Source organism: Balaenoptera acutorostrata, chromosome 3 (genome assembly GCF_949987535.1).
Source record: "Balaenoptera acutorostrata chromosome 3, mBalAcu1.1, whole genome shotgun sequence".
NCBI classification, from domain to species: Eukaryota; Metazoa; Chordata; class Mammalia; order Artiodactyla; family Balaenopteridae; genus Balaenoptera; species Balaenoptera acutorostrata.
This window is the reverse complement of record NC_080066.1, coordinates 144,168,058-144,184,269: the sequence shown is the minus strand read 5'-3', so window position 1 is coordinate 144,184,269 and position 16,212 is coordinate 144,168,058. Positions and strand designations below refer to the sequence as shown.

The 16,212-nt window shown below is 57.2% G+C and overlaps 2 protein-coding genes across 10 annotated transcripts in view; one reads left to right on the top strand and one right to left on the bottom strand.

Moving 5' to 3' along the window:
* SPTB (spectrin beta, erythrocytic) overlaps window positions 1-4,527 on the top strand; it is a 123,049-nt gene extending 118,522 nt beyond the window's left edge. For 4 of the 5 annotated variants that reach the window (XM_057543582.1, XM_057543583.1, XM_057543584.1 and 1 more), the window contains 3 exons: window positions 1,164-1,337; window positions 1,591-1,633; window positions 1,781-4,527. In XM_057543582.1, coding sequence (XP_057399565.1) covers window positions 1,164-1,337; window positions 1,591-1,633; window positions 1,781-1,948 — 385 coding nt within the window. In that variant the 3' untranslated portion in view covers window positions 1,949-4,527. The other variant, XM_057543585.1, reaches the window with a different exon arrangement.
* A 1,851-nt stretch (window positions 4,528-6,378) lies between these two features.
* Window positions 6,379-16,212, bottom strand: part of PLEKHG3 (pleckstrin homology and RhoGEF domain containing G3) — a 42,687-nt gene continuing 32,853 nt past the window's right edge. For 4 of the 5 annotated variants that reach the window (XM_057544011.1, XM_057544013.1, XM_057544014.1 and 1 more), the window contains 6 exons: window positions 14,056-14,145; window positions 13,561-13,599; window positions 13,103-13,122; window positions 11,712-11,825; window positions 8,203-9,595; window positions 6,379-7,756 (listed from right to left, as the gene is read on the bottom strand). In XM_057544011.1, coding sequence (XP_057399994.1) covers window positions 7,017-7,756; window positions 8,203-9,595; window positions 11,712-11,825; window positions 13,103-13,122; window positions 13,561-13,599; window positions 14,056-14,145 — 2,396 coding nt within the window. In that variant the 3' untranslated portion in view covers window positions 6,379-7,016. The remainder of the gene's footprint in view (window positions 7,757-8,202; window positions 9,596-11,711; window positions 11,826-13,102; window positions 13,123-13,560; window positions 13,600-14,055; window positions 14,146-16,212) is intronic. The other variant, XM_028167068.2, reaches the window with a different exon arrangement.

Sequence of the window (16,212 nt, the reverse complement as noted above, 5' to 3'; positions counted from 1 at the left end):
CATGTTCCCCATTTGTCAGGGAAGGAGCTCAGGTGAGCCCACACATGAGCCCATGAGCCTGCTGTTCTCAAACATTTCAGCTGAGATGAGCCTTGATTTACACAAATACATTTCTTTAAAAAGTGCTAGTACAGGGCTTCCCTAGTGGCACAGTGGTTAAGAATCTGCATGCCAATGTAGGGGACACAGGTTTGAGCCCTGGTTCGGGAAGATCCCACATGCCGCGGAGCAACTAAGCCCGTGCGCCACAACTACCGAGCCTGCGCTGTAGAGCCTGCAAGCTACAACTGCTGAGCCCACATGCCACAACTACTGAAGCCTGCGTGCCTAGAGCCCCTGCTCCACAACAAGAGAAGCCACTGCAATGAGAAGCCCGTGCACCGCAACGAAGGGTTGCCCCCGCTCGCTGCAGCTAGAGAAAGCCCACGCAGCAACGAAGATCCAACGCAGCCAAAAAATAAAAAAATTAATTAAAAAAAAAAAGTGCTAGTACAGTATACCAGGCGTATATCATCAACAAAACAAAATATCACTACCAGCAAAACAAAACCCTGCTCTGTTCACGTTACAGTTCTGTAGTGAGACTCAAATATGCTGGTGGCTATGGAAATGCTTTGAAAAGTTGTTTATACTATTGGTCTTAGACTCAATAATTCTACTTCTAGAAATATATCTCAGGGTAAGATCAGAGTTACAGGCAAGGATGTTTATCATATTGCTGTTTAAATCACGGATAAAATTTCCAGTATTAAAAGGTCCATCAATAAAGGGATTATTTATATGTGTGACAGAATACCATATAACTATTCAAAATTATTTTCAAGAAATATTTGAGAATTCAAATATTTAAGGATGGGGAAATATTCATGATATAGTGTTAAACTTAAAAGCAGGACATAAAATTGAATATACAGTATAATCCAATTTTAGCTATATATGTGAATAAAGACTAGAAGGAAATACATCAAATGTTAACAATAGTTAACTTTTGGTAGTGGAATTACGTGCAGATGATTTTTATTTGCAATTTTTTAAACAGTAAAATGTGTTACTATTGATCAGGGTAAAATTGGTATAATTAAGAAAAATGGTAAAGCTATAGGAACTATTATAGAGATGCTGTATCAGGACTGTAGGTGACCTGCCTCTCTGTACCCTTACAGGTCCTGGAACAACCTGTACTGTGTGCTCAGGAATAGCGAGCTGACTTTCTACAAGGATGCCAAGAACCTGGCCCTGGGGGTGCCCTACCATGGGGAGGAGCCCCTGGCCCTGCGACATGCCATCTGTGAGATTGCTGCCAGCTACAAGAAGAAGAAGCACGTCTTCAAGCTGAGGTGAGGCCCTGCCTGTCCACTGCCCCTTCCCTGGTTTGGCGTAAGTGGCTGGACAGGGGCCCACTCTTTGGGACCAGCTTCAGGCCTGAGTTGCCCTTCAGGGATTTTTCAAATCAGAGAGGCTGGTGGTCCTGATTTTTGCCTCTCTCAGAAGGTGCTGTGCTGCCTGACGGGGTTCTGGCCATGGGAAAGCTCAGGGGGCTGGGGGATCAGATCCAGAGGTGGCCATGCAGGAAACCCTCTGTCCTCCTAGGCTGAGCAATGGCAGCGAGTGGCTTTTCCATGGCAAGGATGAGGTAAGTGCAGGGCTGCCTAGCCCAGACCCCCACCAACAAAGGGGCAGGTGGAAGGGACGCATGCCACTTGGCCTCAAGGCTCCCTCAGAAGGGGTTGATCTAGAGGCACCCCGTCCTTTGCGGGGCCCTGACCCTCCTGCCCTGTAGGAGGAGATGCTGTCCTGGCTGCAGGGCGTGAGCACCGCCATCAACGAGTCCCAGAGCATCCGTGTCAAGGCACAGAGCCTGCCCCTACCCTCCATCACCGGCCCCGACGCCAGCCTCGGCAAGAAAGACAAGGAGAAGAGATTCAGCTTCTTCCCCAAAAAGAAGTAGCCTCTCGGGCACCCCGCGGGTGAAGCCAGTGCGTCGGGACAAGAGACGAGCGGGGACAAGCGCTTCCCTCCTTGGCAGGGTCTTCCTCCTGCCCACGGCCCGGCCGCCGCTGCCTGCCGCCTGCCTGCTCCGAGTCGCCGGCCGGGCCCCGGGCCCCGCTGCGCTGCAATAGCTGCCTTCGCGCCACCGGCCCGGCCCGGCCCGGCCCACGCCTGCCTCCGCGCCCTCTGCCCGCAGCCCCGGCGCCCCGCACACGGCGAGCGCGGGCTCCAGGGACGGAGCTCCCAGCTCCGCCGGCCCTCGGTGCCTCCGGGGCTGGGGGCAGGAGACGGGTTTCGAGGCCCACGCCCTCCTCTCCCCGCCCCCCTCTCGGGCTGAGGGGCGCCAGCCCGTCCCCCGATTCAAACATAAGCTGGAGAAGAAGCCTGACGGGGTTCCTCAGACGCTGCCCACTCCCAGAGCAAGTCTTGCTTGGGGTCACCTCCCGCTCAGTCGCAGCCAGGGAAAGAGAAAGGGAAGAGGACACCGGAAATGCCCGACCTGCCCCTTAGGGGCGTGAGGAAGGAGGCTTCAGGGAGCTCTGGGCCAGGGGCTGCTGGGGACTGAGGGGACACGACGGCCTCCTCCCCACTGGGCTTCCTCAGAACGGGGACTCTCACCTCAGGGGCCACCGCGTCCCCTCCTCGCTCCTCCTCCCACTGAAAGAGGGGGGCACCCTATAAGATTGATGGGTCCTAAGTGCAAAGGGGCTCCCGCGGCCTCCGGCACCCCTTGCTGCCACCCCCGATGGTGGTAGGGAGGACCAGGAAGCTCTCAAGCCAGCCCTCTTTTAAAACTACAGTTAGAGGTTAGGGCTCAGGCCAGAAGGAGGTAGATAGGTCTCCACACTGCCTAAGGCACTGCCTCTCCACTCTGGGGTCCTCCCGCACTCCCAGTAGCTGCCAAACCAGCAACATCCCAGACACAGGGCCCTTAAGGGAGACAGCGCAGGTCCCCAGGTACAAGATGGACACCGCAATGCCTGGAGTAGAGCATCCCAAAGCCAAATACCCCATGTGTTCTGTCTGCAGCTGGTACCACCTGAGGGTGCTGGCTGGACCAACAGCAAATTTCATGACCCGTCACCCTGGGGTGGCAAATGTGGCCACACCTGGGTATTTATTACGACCCACGGAACAACCCCAGATGGCTGGGACAAATGCTGGGGCCAAAGCCATTAAGGTGTGGCAGGCACCCTTGCTTAGCTCCTCCAGAAGGTCCTGGCCTTGAGTCAGGGGGCCACATGGGTATCTACCCCACAATCCCAAGCACAGCCAAAAGGGGCCCTGCAACCTCTATCCCCAGGGATAGCTTTCCCTGTGCTGCTGAGGTCAGACTTCCAGACGGAAGAGACCGCTAGTTCCATAGGGATTTTTCTCCGCCACTCTGAAAGCAATGCAGCTCCAGCCCAGCATCTTAACTGGGGTTAGGTCCAAAAGAGGGGTTAAGTTGCAGGCAGCAGGCATTTCCCCAGGGACCACAAAGGTCCCTGGGGCCAGCAGTCGCTGTTTCCATCACCTTCCCCATGGGAAGGAGCCTTAGACACACTGAGATGATCCCCCGGAAGCGGGTGAAGCTCAGGTAGAAACCACAGGCATAGGCATCTGGAGTTACTAGGCCTTCCCAGGAGCCCTTAGTGCTGGAGATCAACACCACCATGTCAAGGGAAGGCAATTTCAGCAGACAAGAACCACAGGAGGAAAGTTCTCTGCTGGAGCCTGACAGGTGGTCCCACCTCTGGAGCCAGGGTCTTCATTTGGCCTCTATGCACCTAACCCTATGGCCCCCTGTGCATCCACAGGGAACCTAATCTATACCACCCACCAGCCTCTTTCTATACCTAGGGAAACCAAGGCAGGAGGCAGTGAGGTGATGACACTCACCTGGCAATAAAGAAGGCCTCTGGTGCATCTGAGGGCATGTCCTGCTCCCGGGCAGATAGCGGCAAGAGTCTCCCTCAACTGTTCCCATGGGCCAGTCTTCAGGGAGCCAAGAGACTAGAGGCCACCCTCTCCCCTCCACGTGTGCCAAAGCAGCACCTGAAGTGAAGAATTTCAGCAAGCAACTCCACAGTCCCAAGAATGAAAGGGCCTCAAGGAAAAGCTAGGATTTCACCACCCCTGGGCCCCCAGACTGGGCAAGGGCAGCAGCCGGCTGCATGTGACCCACCATCTACTGCCAGCTCCCCACGCATCCCTCCCCCCACATCACACAGGCCCCAAGACACTCAACTCACTGGCCTGAAACTGCAGGGGCCCAGCTTTGGGACTCTGTGCCACATGGGGGGGCTAAGCTCCTGGTGCCCTGGCAAGGTTTCTTTTTTCCCTCCTTACATTTTCTATTTTGTAGTTCTTTTCTTTAACAGTATCCCCCAACAGCTCCAGTCCACACCAGCAAACCAGGAGTCCTCCCCAGGGCAGTTTAGAGGAAGCTCCTTCTGGGCATGGTCAAGTGGTCCTCCTTCCCTCTCTCCTTCCCCTTTGTCCCCTGGCCTCAACTGACTGTGGCTGAGGGAGGTAAGGAGGGTCCTCGAGCTTCCTCCCCCCGGAGAGCACAGAGAGTCCCCAAGGCTGGCCCTGGATCGCCCTCCTCCCTTCAGTAGGAGGGGGCAGAGATCCAGAGGACCCCGTGGCTCGGTCTCTTGGACAAGTCAGCTCAGGGAGGATGCAAGAGAGGAGGTGGCTGCAGAGGACGGCAGCCCTGCTGGGCACAGACCATGCAATCTGGGGCTGGCCCTGGGGCCGGCTCGGCCTTGTCCTCCACCTGCTCAAATGTGCTTCCACCAACCAGAGAAAACCCATTTACTAGTTTTTCTAATAAATCAATAACGCTCCATATTTCCGTTTCTTATTTGACTCACCTATTTCCCTTTGAACTGGACCAAAGGGGGCTGGTTGATTGAGCAAGGTGGAATCTGTGAACACAGGACCACCATGGAGACAAGAGGCACAGCCAGACTCTGGCTTGTCCTTGGAGTCTTATGGGAACAACTCTGCTGGCACCTAGGTTCTGTGCTTCACTTGAGACCCTGAGAGAAGCTCGCTTATTCACGCATTCAACCATCTTGAGGGCCTGCTGCAGGCCTTTCCCCATGGAGCTCGGGACAGAGATCTGAAAATCAGAATCCACACACCTGGGGTTCATCTCTGGAGGTGCAGTTTCAATTGGTCTGGGTGGGTGAAACCTAGACATCAGCATTTTTCAAAAAGTTCCCTCCCCTGATGATTCCAGTGGGCAGCCAGTAGGAACCACTGAGCTGGTCCAGGGTTCCCAGGTATAACCTAGAGGGCTGTGTAAGGATCACCTGGGGAAGGTGTTGACTACTTACTCCCCAGGCCTCACCTCTCGAAGAGTCTGAGACAGAGAGTTTGAGAAGCAACAACTCATCCATCTCCTTCGATTTACAGAGGAGGAAAAACCATGAGTTTAGGTGACCCAGCCAGTTAAATGCAGGGCTGGATCTCCTGACTCTCACTCTCTAGTGTGTGGCTACTCATGACAATCAGAGACTTGTCTAGTAGGAGCCAGCTCTCTCAGCGACTGTGCAAGTGCCCACAGACCATTCTGACCAGCTGGCAGAACATGGGCCAGCCCTGCTCTGCTCCTGCTCAGGAAACGCCTCTACTTGCCTCTGATAGTCCCTTGACCTCATTAGACTCAGCAGACCCATCTTCAGGCTGAGTCCATCCTCCTAGGTCAGGAGACCTGCAAGACAGCTCTACCACCTGGCCCTGCAGCCCCACTCCTCCCAGGCCCCATCCAGAAGAAACAGGGTGAAACAAGGTCGGTCCACCAAGGGAAAAAAAAGGCAAAAAACCCAGTCAGAAGTAGGGGGCAGACCTACGCCTTTTGAATCAAAGACACTTTTGAGAATAAGAATGAAGAATGAGGCTCCAACCCAGAAAAAATGCACCCCTCGCCCAACACTGCCAGCCACTGAAGATATTTCTAGGCTCCAAGTTAAGAATCCTTGCCCCCTAGGATGTCTCCGGGGAGCTAGCGAGGGAGAGAACAAAAGGCACCAGACGTGGAAATATCTGCCTGTTAGAAAAATGTTCCACCCCCACCCTACCCCTTTCAGTCCAACGTTGGCACCTGGGGAAAAGAGCTAAAGGCTGGCACGGTGCCCCCTGACCTTACCCCAGACAGGACGCCAGGCTGTGGGTAGACAGAAGCCCGTGGGAATAGAAGTAGCAGAACAAGTCCCCTCCCACACATCCTGCTGCCCCAGCCTCCCCGGCCAGCACCTGGGGCCTTGTGCTTCGTGAGCATGGCTGCAAATGAGCGCCAGTGGAAGCAACAAGCCCACGTCCCGCTTCCCCTGAGACAGGCCTGGGCACGATCGCTTCTCCCCAGCCCGGCCAGACGCCAGTAAGGAGACCACTCACAGGTTGGTTGGTCAGCAGTGGTTATTACACCATTGGCAAATAACGAAACATGTGTACATTAGTGACAACCACGGGGCCAGCAAGACAACCCACAAAAGTACCTGAACAGAGTCCACGACATTCCTCCCAGGAGGGAAATCAACAACAGCACACTCACACACACGCGCGCGAGCACACCAACATACCACAGGGTAGAAAGCAATAAATTATGGGCCTCGTTCCTGCCCGGATCCTAAGAAAAGGCACAGTTAAAGAGCAAAGCCTCCCCAGGCCACCCTCCTGTGTGTCCCCTGGGTGGGCCCTCAGTCTGGCAGCGGCCAGGCGACACTGGAGGCCTGAGCAGGGCTCGCTCTCCCTGGGAAGAGATGAGCTTAACTATTTGGCCTCTTACTAGAGAAGAACTATATATACAAGGGAAGCGGCCACACCGGCCTCGGAGGGCAAAGGGGCTCGCAAGTCACTGGCGCGCCCACGGCAGGTGAAGGCCCTTGCCCGGTGCCCCAGGGCGCTCTCCCAGGGGCGGCCTTTCTGAGGGCCCCGGGCGGGGCTCGGGTGAGCAGGGTGAGCCCAGGCTGTGAACGAGGATGCCACCGTTCCTCCCCGTCCCTCGGCACAGCGGCTCCCTCCCCCAGGACTCAGTGTCAACCTGTGGAGTTCAAGGCCTGGAATTTCTCCCGCAGGCTCCTCACTCTGCCCTGCTGGCTTGGGTCTGCCGGGTCCCTGGGACCCTCTTCTTTAGGCCGATACTCTGCACACTCCTGGAACTCCAGGCCCTGCCCCGCCTGGGCTGCTGGTGAGCTCGGTCCCCGCTCGCTGGCTGCCTCCAGTCCCGCGCTGGGGCCGGACAGAGGTCCCTTCTCCATGACAACCATCCGCCGGTTGTCCTCCAGTGTGAGGTCTGCGGTGACGTACAGGGCCTCCCCTCCGTCCGGCGCGCTTGGGGGTGGCCCCGCCAGAGGCTGAGGCTGGGCGACCCCTGGGCCTGCCGGGGCCCTCCTGGCGTTCAGGCTGCAGCAGCGGCCCACCTTCCCCGACAGGGGCGGCTGCGGCTGCATCATGTTCTCCGGCAGCGAGTGGCTCCGGTTGACGGGCAGGTTGCGCGGCCGGCTGCCCTTGGCCTGGAGCGCCTCGTCCTGGGAGGCGTATTTGGAGCAGAGCTCTCGGACATCGGGCCAGTTGAAAGTCTCAGTGTCCAAGGGGCTGAGCGGGCTTCGGGGGATGTGCCAGGCCCCAGGCGAGGTGGTCCTCGGGCTGGTGGCCGAGGGGCTGAAGGAGAAACGCCGTGGCGATATCTCCCTGGCAGAGCCGGGCTTGGGCGGGCTGTGTTCCTGGGCCGTGGGCTGCTCGTGGTTGAAGAGAGACAGCACTGGTTTCCTCTTACCTGTGAGGAGACAGCGAGCCGCCTGAATCCCCGTGCAGGAGGGAGCAAGAGGACATGAGGGCTCTGGGCTGACCTCAACTCCCCTTCCAGGCGAGGCTGGTTGCTGGCGTTTTGCGTGTGATGGGAGAGAAACCTCACTGACCATCCACGGCGCCCTTACCAAAGGGAAACGGGAAGAATGAAGAAAAGGGGGTGGGGTGGGGTCAGGGGTCAAAGGAAGAGACGAGAGCTTCTGCTCTCCTGGAAAACAGAGGCCCGTGGCCCCAGGCCCTCTGCTCCACAGGAGGAGCTTGGCCTTGAGCGTTAGACCAGCTCCAGGACTCGCCCCAGCCCTCTTTTTGGTAGAGGTCCTTTAAGGGGTCACTTTCCCAGAATCCAACTGGCTCCTAAAAGGTGCTTCCATCCCTGGCTTGCAGGCAGGGCCCTCCGCCCCACCCCCTTCATACCTCTACCACCAGATGGTGCTCCAGCCTCCTGCTGCAGGTGTGGGGTGGTGGCAGCCACCTTTTCCCACGGCTGCGGTGGCCTGGCTGTCACCGACTTGCCCTTGATCCGGAGGCTGTACTGGCGAGCCAGCTGGTAGACCTTGCTCTTGACTCGCTCGCTCACGTGGCTGTCCATCACGTGGGAGAGCTGCAGGATGCGGGGGTGTAGCGGGCTCACCAGCTCCCCCTGGGCGCCGCTGCTCAGCTCCTTCACCAGCTCCTTCAGCTCCTGGGCCAGGTGGGCCGGGCTGGGTGGCTCAGTGGGGGAGGCACTCTCCGGCGAGGCAGCGGCCGACTCCTCAGTGATGGCCCCCAGCTCACGCTCCTCCAGGATGAAGAGGGGCTCATGCAGGTCAAAGCTATTGGCCTGGCCTTGGCCTGCTCCTTTCCGAGGGCTCCCCTCAGGAGACGCCATTTCCTCCCAGATCTTCACAATTTCCGAAGACGGGCGGAACTCAGCATCTGTGATGGGAGCTGGGTCCCCAGCACGAGCCTGGCCTGGTCCTGGGTAGTCAAAGAGGGCCCATGAGGCTGCCCGCGAGCCCACCTGTCTCTTATGCCCCAGCGGAGCCAGTGGCTCCGGGTCTGGCCTGGGAAGGCTGTTGATTCTGGAGACTGAGTTTCTCACCAGTCCTTTGGGGATGAAGGAGAGGCTCTCCCGGCGCCGGACACTAAAGCCTGCATCGTGGTGCTCTGCACTTTCATAGTAGCTCTTGATTTTGTCCAACAACAGCCGGTCTCGGGAAGAAAGCTTCGATTCCTTCGTGCAGGAAGGCCTGTCTGGCTCCGCTGGGCAGCCTGGGCTCTGGGGCTCTGTCCCGTTGACAGAAGGGTCACTCTCTGCGGCCACCCCCATACTGATGTCCGCTTCTGGAGGGAGCTGAGAGCCCAGGGAGTCTGTGGTGCTCCCACGGGGGGCCAGGCCCTTCTCACTGTCCTCTAGGCTGATCACACTGCTGCTCCGGCTGGTCAGCCTCGGGGTCCCGAAGCCGCTGGACTTGCCGTCCTCCAGTGCCAGGCTGCTCCGCCGAGAGAAGCTGCTGACGAACCGCTCGGCAATGACGCTGGCCTGGTCCAGCACAGAGGGAGGCAGGAGGCTCTCGGGCTCGTGGGCGGCCCCCATCTCTTCCTCCTCGTCCTCACTGCTCAGGACCTTAGGGTCCTCGGTACTCTCGGCCACCATGAAGTCCACCATGTCACCCGGGGGGTCCAGTCCCAGCAGCAGCTGGTGGGTGTCAAGCTGCATTTCTAGGACTTCTGGAGCCTCTGTGTCTGAGGGCATCTCCTCGGTCCTGGGACCTTCCACGGCAGCCAACACCTCCTGCTCTGTCCCAGACTCAGGGTCTGGCTCAACCTGGGAGGGCACAAAGAGCTCATATGAGCCAAAAGCCTCCCTCACGTGACCTGGGGGGATGTGGGGACAGCACAGCCTGCTCACAGCCTAGTGAGAGGGGCTGCGGTTTCGGACTGCGGGCAATCAGAATGAGCATGACTCAGGAGTGGGCAGCAGGTCCTTAGGGAGAGGATGTCCCTTAGTCACCCTGCAGCTGGGGTGCTGGGTCCACATTCTCAAACCCAAGAAAGATTCTAGGAACACAGATGGGGTAAAGTGGTGGCACCTCTCAGTGGCAGCCTGCCTGGAAAGTACAGGGACAAGGTGGGAACATGCAGCATGGGGTCAGAGCCACGGCACCAGGACTCCCCTGCCTGATGGGAGGCGGCTCCCTCAAGCCCCAGTAGCTCCCCACATGGAGGTTGTTCTGGGTTGAAACCCGGACCTAAACAACTTCCCTGAGGGGGTCAGGGTCTTCCGTGTGGATCAGGATCCAGAGGGCAGTAGGACCACATGCTGGAATCCTGTCAGAGGGTAAAGATGGGGATCTGGCTCCTGCCAGCCAGCCTCCGCCCCTGTGCAGGACTCTGCATGTGCGCAGCGGATGGCAAGGAAGGAAGCAAAGTTGGCAACTCCCTCTTGACCACCTTGAAGGTCATTTGAATCATAAAACCAGCCAGTACAGGCAGCTTTCCAGAGGAATCTTTAGGGAGAACACAAGATAACACTCTATAGCCCGAGGAATCAGACCTGATTCCAATCGTTCTAGTCTAGAATCTGCACAGTGGGGCCCAGGAGCTAGGCCTGTAACGTCCAACACAGTGGCTGCCAGCCACACGTGGCTCCTGGGCATCTGAAATGTAGCCAGTCCACGTTGCAAAAACCGCATACCAAAAAAGTACAGAATACCTCATTAGTAGCTTTTTAAAACACTACATGTTGACATGATCGTAGTTTGGAAAAACTGGGTTAAATAATTCTTTAGTGTGACTATTAGAATATTTAAAATTACACATGAGGGGACTTCCCTGGTGGCGCAGTGATTAGGCATCTGCCTGCCAATGCAGGGAACATGGGTTCCAGCCCTGGTCCAGGAAGATCCCACATGCTGCAGAGCAACTAAGCCCGTGCGCCACAGCTACTGAGCCTGTGCTCTAGAGCCCGGGAGCCACAACTACTGAAGCCCGTGCACCTAGAGCCCGTACTCCACAATAAGAGAAGCCACTGCTATGAGAAGCCCACGCACCGCAACGAAGAGAAGCCCCTGCTTGCCACAACTAGAGAAAGCCCGCGCACAGCAATGAAGACCCAACGCAGCCAAAATAAATAAATAAATAAATTTTTAAATAAATAAATAAAAATTTTATAAATAAATAAAATTACACATGAGGCTCACATTCTATTATCACTGGACATCACCATTCTGAACTCTTTTCCAATGTCACCCAGGCTTCTCAATGTCCTGGCTGTGAGGCCCACCCCGGGGTCTAAGCCTCATGAACTTTTCCTTGTAACTCTGCAAAAGCAAAGGACTCCATTCCACATAACCCCCAGATAGTGTGGGGTGGCAGGAAAAAGAGTGCAGGCTTCTGGGTCACAGACCCAAGTCTAATCTGAGCTCTGTCCCTTAGAAGCTGCGCAATGTCAGGCACGTCAACCTAACCTGAGTCTCGTTCTCCCTGGTAGAGCTGGGTCAGGAAACAGAAGGAAGAAATAAAACATCAGGCACATAGGAGGTGTCCAGTAGATAAACACCTTACTCCTTTGCCAGGTGGGACAGGCATGATTTAAATGTCTGGCACACTAGCAGGGCAGAGCTTTATGCTCTATGCAAGGAGGCCCGGCCAAGGGGACCTATAATCTGGTCACTTCCAATAACTGTGCCCCTTGGCCAGAGACTGCATCTGCCCAAAGGAAGGGGCACCTTTTCTAATTCAGAGTAAGTGGCTGTTGGTCACCAAGCCGCATGCCCACAGGCCAGACAGGCTTCCTGAGGGCACGAGAGTCCTAGGGAGTGGGATTCCCTGTCCCCATGGGCCCAACGGGACAGCCCATGCCTGAAAGCCCCATCTGCAGAGCTGGAGATCTGGGCTCAGGCGCCTCTGCACTATCCCCCTTCCGCCTGCTGGCCACTCACCTCCGGCAGGGAAGACACAGACTCAAAGCTCAGGCACTTCTCAGCGGTGGTTGGAGATTGGCTGCTGGGCCTTCTGCAGCTCTTGGGGTCTTCGGGCTCCCTGCGCCCCTTCCCCTGCAGCAAGCAGAGGGTAGTCGTCAGCTCCCAGGACAACGGGGAGCTGGTCCCTTCTGCATCCCAACCCTGGCAGCACCTCCTGAGCCCCAAAGGGGCTGGGCTGCGTTGAGATCCAGCGTTGGACCTGAGCCATTCCAGAGTCAGCCTGAACTGCCAGGTCTGGGGACTCAGAAATCCCTGCCAGGCATGCGGCTCCCTGTGTGCGGGCCTCTCCCCCGCCCCCCACCCCGCCCCATTAGTCATGCCCATTGAGTAGCATGCTGGTTCGCACCCAGTGCTGGAACAACGAATGCCAGGGGCTCAGCAGGGCGTGACAGTGAGCAAGGTGTTAAGAAGTGCTGACGGCAGGCAGGAAGGAACAAGGACGGAGGGATGAGAAGGGCAGGGGAGGGGACTCTCGGATGGGCATGCGCGTGCCAGGGAGCATGCAAGGAGGAGGGGGAGATCAAAGAGACACCTCACCATAGCGCCCCGGGAGAAAAGTAAAGCGTTGGCCCGATAGTGCCAGCAGTGGAGGGCGGCCAGCAGGGAGCTGGCAAAGTCGGCTACCTGCTCCGCCACTGCCAGGCTCTCCTCCTCCTCCTCCTCCTCCTCCTCCTCGCCTGGGGGCTCTGGCCTGGCCCCCTTCTCGCTGCCTTCACGCCCTGCCAGGTCCTCCAGAGCGACCTGAAAGGCCTGCTCTTCCTCCTCCTCCTCCTCCTCCTCCTCCACCACCTCCTCCTCCTCCTCCTCCTGCTCCTCCCGGGCAGCCCCTTCAGCCTCCGACCGCAGGCCCCGAGCACAGGGGGGCTGTCCAAAGTCCAGGAGCGTGCCAACACTGCCCGCATGCTGTTCAGAGCACAAGGCCCCCTCGTGACAGGCCTCTGGGCAACCCCCCTCCTCCTGCAGCAGCTGGGGCTGGGGAGGCTTCCCAGAGAAAGCCACATCTAGACACCCAACCCCTGGTCTCCACTAGGCTCCCACGCGAAGCAGGGGGTTCTCGAGGTGGGAAGCTGGGACTGGGGTCTGGTCAGGAACTCAGGATCCAGAGAGGCCTGCCTGCCCCAGGGAGAGGGCAAAATGAGAGGATCCCGGCTGGGTCGGCCACCACCAGGGTGCCACTCCAGGGAAAGGGTACAGAAGGGTCCCCTGGGCAAGGGCCACGGCTTATTCATCTCCGTGACCCTCATGACAGAGCCTGGCGCACAGTAGGTGCTTGACAGGTGTTTGAGTGAATGAAGATGATGGGGTGCCCCCCAACCTGCCCAGACAGTCCCGTGTGCCCCTGGCCTTACCTTCATCCCTGCTGCTCTGGCTGCTCCGCCACCACCGGGTCCCGGCACAGCGGCGAGGGGGAGGGGGAGCGGAGATCAGTAACCCGGAGGAAGAGCCCCCTCACAGAGGCCTGAGGCCCAGAGCCCCCGGGGAAGACCGCGTCAGGGGCTCCTGCTCCCAGAACCTTCACCAGGTCTCCCGGGCTTTCAAAGGAATGACTGACAGACCGGGAGCCCGGGGTGCAGAATGGCACGGTCACTCGCTCCTGCTGTCACCCAAGGGCAGAGAGACAGGGTGCAAGGTGTGCAGGGGGAGCCCAGACAGCAAGGGGTGAGGCCCACTTCCAGAGAAGAACAAGGCAGAATACCCTCTGAACTGTCCGCGAGGCCCACACCCTGCTGGTCGCCTGCTTCACCCTCTCACCCCCGCCCTGGAGCGCACCTTAAAGGGGGTGCCTGTCCACCCCTCACTCGCTCACCTTTCTCGCTGAGTTGCCTGAGCAGATGTCTGGATGGCTCTGATGAGGAAAGCGAACAGGCAGAGTCAGAGCAGGCCTGAAGCAGCCCTGCCTGGCCCTGGTCCCACGCTAACAGCGCCACACGCCCATCACCAGCTCAAAGTCCACTCCAGCGGGGGCCCCCACGGCCCGAGGGCCTGAAGGAGGCTGCCCTCGCAACCAGCCCACAGGGAGACAGGGCCCGGGCCACTGCCCCCACCCACCTGGGGACTCTGCTGTGACCCACAGCCAAGAAGCAGCCCTGCCCCCCCATCCTTGCATTAGCACACAGCCCGGGGCCCTCAGCTCCAGGGCCACAGCCCCATGCTGCCCCCTTCAGAATGACCAGCCTCTCTTGAGGGCCCTGGCTCCACCGCAAGCCCCACCTTCCTTCCCTGCATGGAGCACATCAGCGCCTTAGCTACACCCAACGCCAAGCCCCTTCACAGCACCCCAGCTGGAAAGCAGAGGTCGCACCCGACTTTCTATGGCCCTTAAGGCCTGGCACCGTGAAGCCTCGCTGCCTGCTGGGGAGTGTTGCCCAGTTGTACAGGAGCTGACCAGGCTCTGAGGACAGAATACAAAACACATTCATTAGGCTGATGCTATCAGCACCTCGCACCCCGCCTTTTTGGGGACAGACCTGAGATAGGGAGGCATGTCTCAAGGAACCTCTCTACAGAACCTTGCCCTTAGCCCATATTGCCCTTGACCAACTGGCATTCAGTGGGAGGCCCACTATAAACTTGGAGCCAGAAGGAAAGTCTACTGAGGTCTCTCAGCTATTCCTGGACAGGAGAGCAAACTGAAGAACCTTTTTTCTAAATGTGCATGGGCACACACATACCTACACTCTATCTGCATCGAGGTAAGTAGATATCCAATTGTTTTTAAAGTGAGAAATACAAAATGCTCTTCTCTTTCATTTTAAAACTTGTAATCAAGAATATTTAATAAGCGGACTTCCCTGGTGGCACAGTGGTTAAGAATCCGCCTGCCGGGCTTCCCTGGTGGCGCAGTGGTTGAGAGTCTGCCTGCTAATGCAGGGGACACGGGTTCGAGCCCTGGTCTGGGAAGATCCCACATGCCGCGGAGCGGCTGGGCCCGTGAGCCACAGCTGCTGAGCCTGCGCGTCTGGAGCCTGTGCCCCGCAACGGGAGGGGCCGCGATAGTGAAAGGCCCGCGCACCGCGATGAAGAGCGGTCCCCGCACCGCAATGAAGAGTGGCCCCCGCTTGCCGCAACTGGAGAAAGCCCTCGCACGAACCGAAGACCCAACACAGCCAAAAATAAATAAATAAATAAATAAAGTAGGGAAAAAAAGAATCCGCCTGCCAATGCAGGGGACATGGGTTCGAGCCCTGGTCCAGGAAGATCCCACATGTCGCGGAGCAACTAAGCCCGTGCGCCACAGCTACTGAGCCCGCGTGCCTAGAGCCTGTGCTCTGCAATGAGAAGCCATGAAAAGCCCGCGCACCACAACGAAGAGTAGCCCCCACTTGCCACAACTAGAGAAAGCCCGCGTGCAGCAACGAAGACCCAACGCAGCCAAAAATAAAATAATAAATAAAAGAGGGGCTTCCCTGGTGGCGCAGTGGTTGAGAATCTGCCTGCCAATGCAGGGGACGCGGGTTCGAGCCCTGGTCTGGGAAGATTCCCACATGCCGCGGAGCAACTCGGCCCGTGAGCCACAATTACTGAGCCTGCGCGTCTGGAGCCTGTGCTCGGCAACGAGAGGCCGCGATAGTGAGAGGCCCGCGCACCGCGATGAAGAGTGGCCCCCGCACCGCAATGAAGAGTGGCCCCCGCTTGCCACAACTAGAGAAAGCCCTCGCACAGAAACGAAGACCCAACACAGCCATACATACATACATACATAAAAAAGAATGTAAGCAGACAAGAATAGCATTAAAAAAAAAATTTTTTTTTAAATAAAAGAATATTTAATAATTGACAAATGATGACAACACCTTACTTATCCATATAGTGTACTTATCTGTCCATCCCAGCTCTCTGGAAGTAGGAAGCAGAAAAGGCCCAGAGGCAGTCAGAGTAGATGGCTGAGAGCAGGCCCTAAAGCACTTCCACTGGCCTGAATCCTCCCTCTCATTGACTCACTGGCCTGCTTTTACACATGTTTCTCGCACATTAAATCGATTAATTTCTAACAGAAGAGGAAAGAAGGAAGGGCTACTACAGAAAAGCATGCCAAGACTGATAAGGAGCACTCTTCAGTGTAAAGATGGACACAACACCTCAATGCCAGCTGTCTCTATGGCAACCCACAGCCCCGCCTCCCCCCGCAGCCCCGGAGAATGGAGCTGTTCACACGCCACGAAGATGCTGCTACACCGACTCCAGAAAGGGAAAAGTTCAACTGCATCGGCCTCCTCTATTTTAAAAGGCTCAAGCGTATGAAGCATGTTTTAGAAAGATGTCTGTTTCATAACGATTAAAACTAAGACACGAAAACAAACAAAACCCAACTCTTAGTGTTTACAGGCTAAAATCTCAGCCTTGTCGAAACTTCAGCTCTGAAACGGCTCCTTTCCTGAGTGCCTTGCTTGCTGCAGTTTGGAAGCTGATGTTACGACAGGTAGTATTACTATTACCACCATCACCACAGTCACTTACT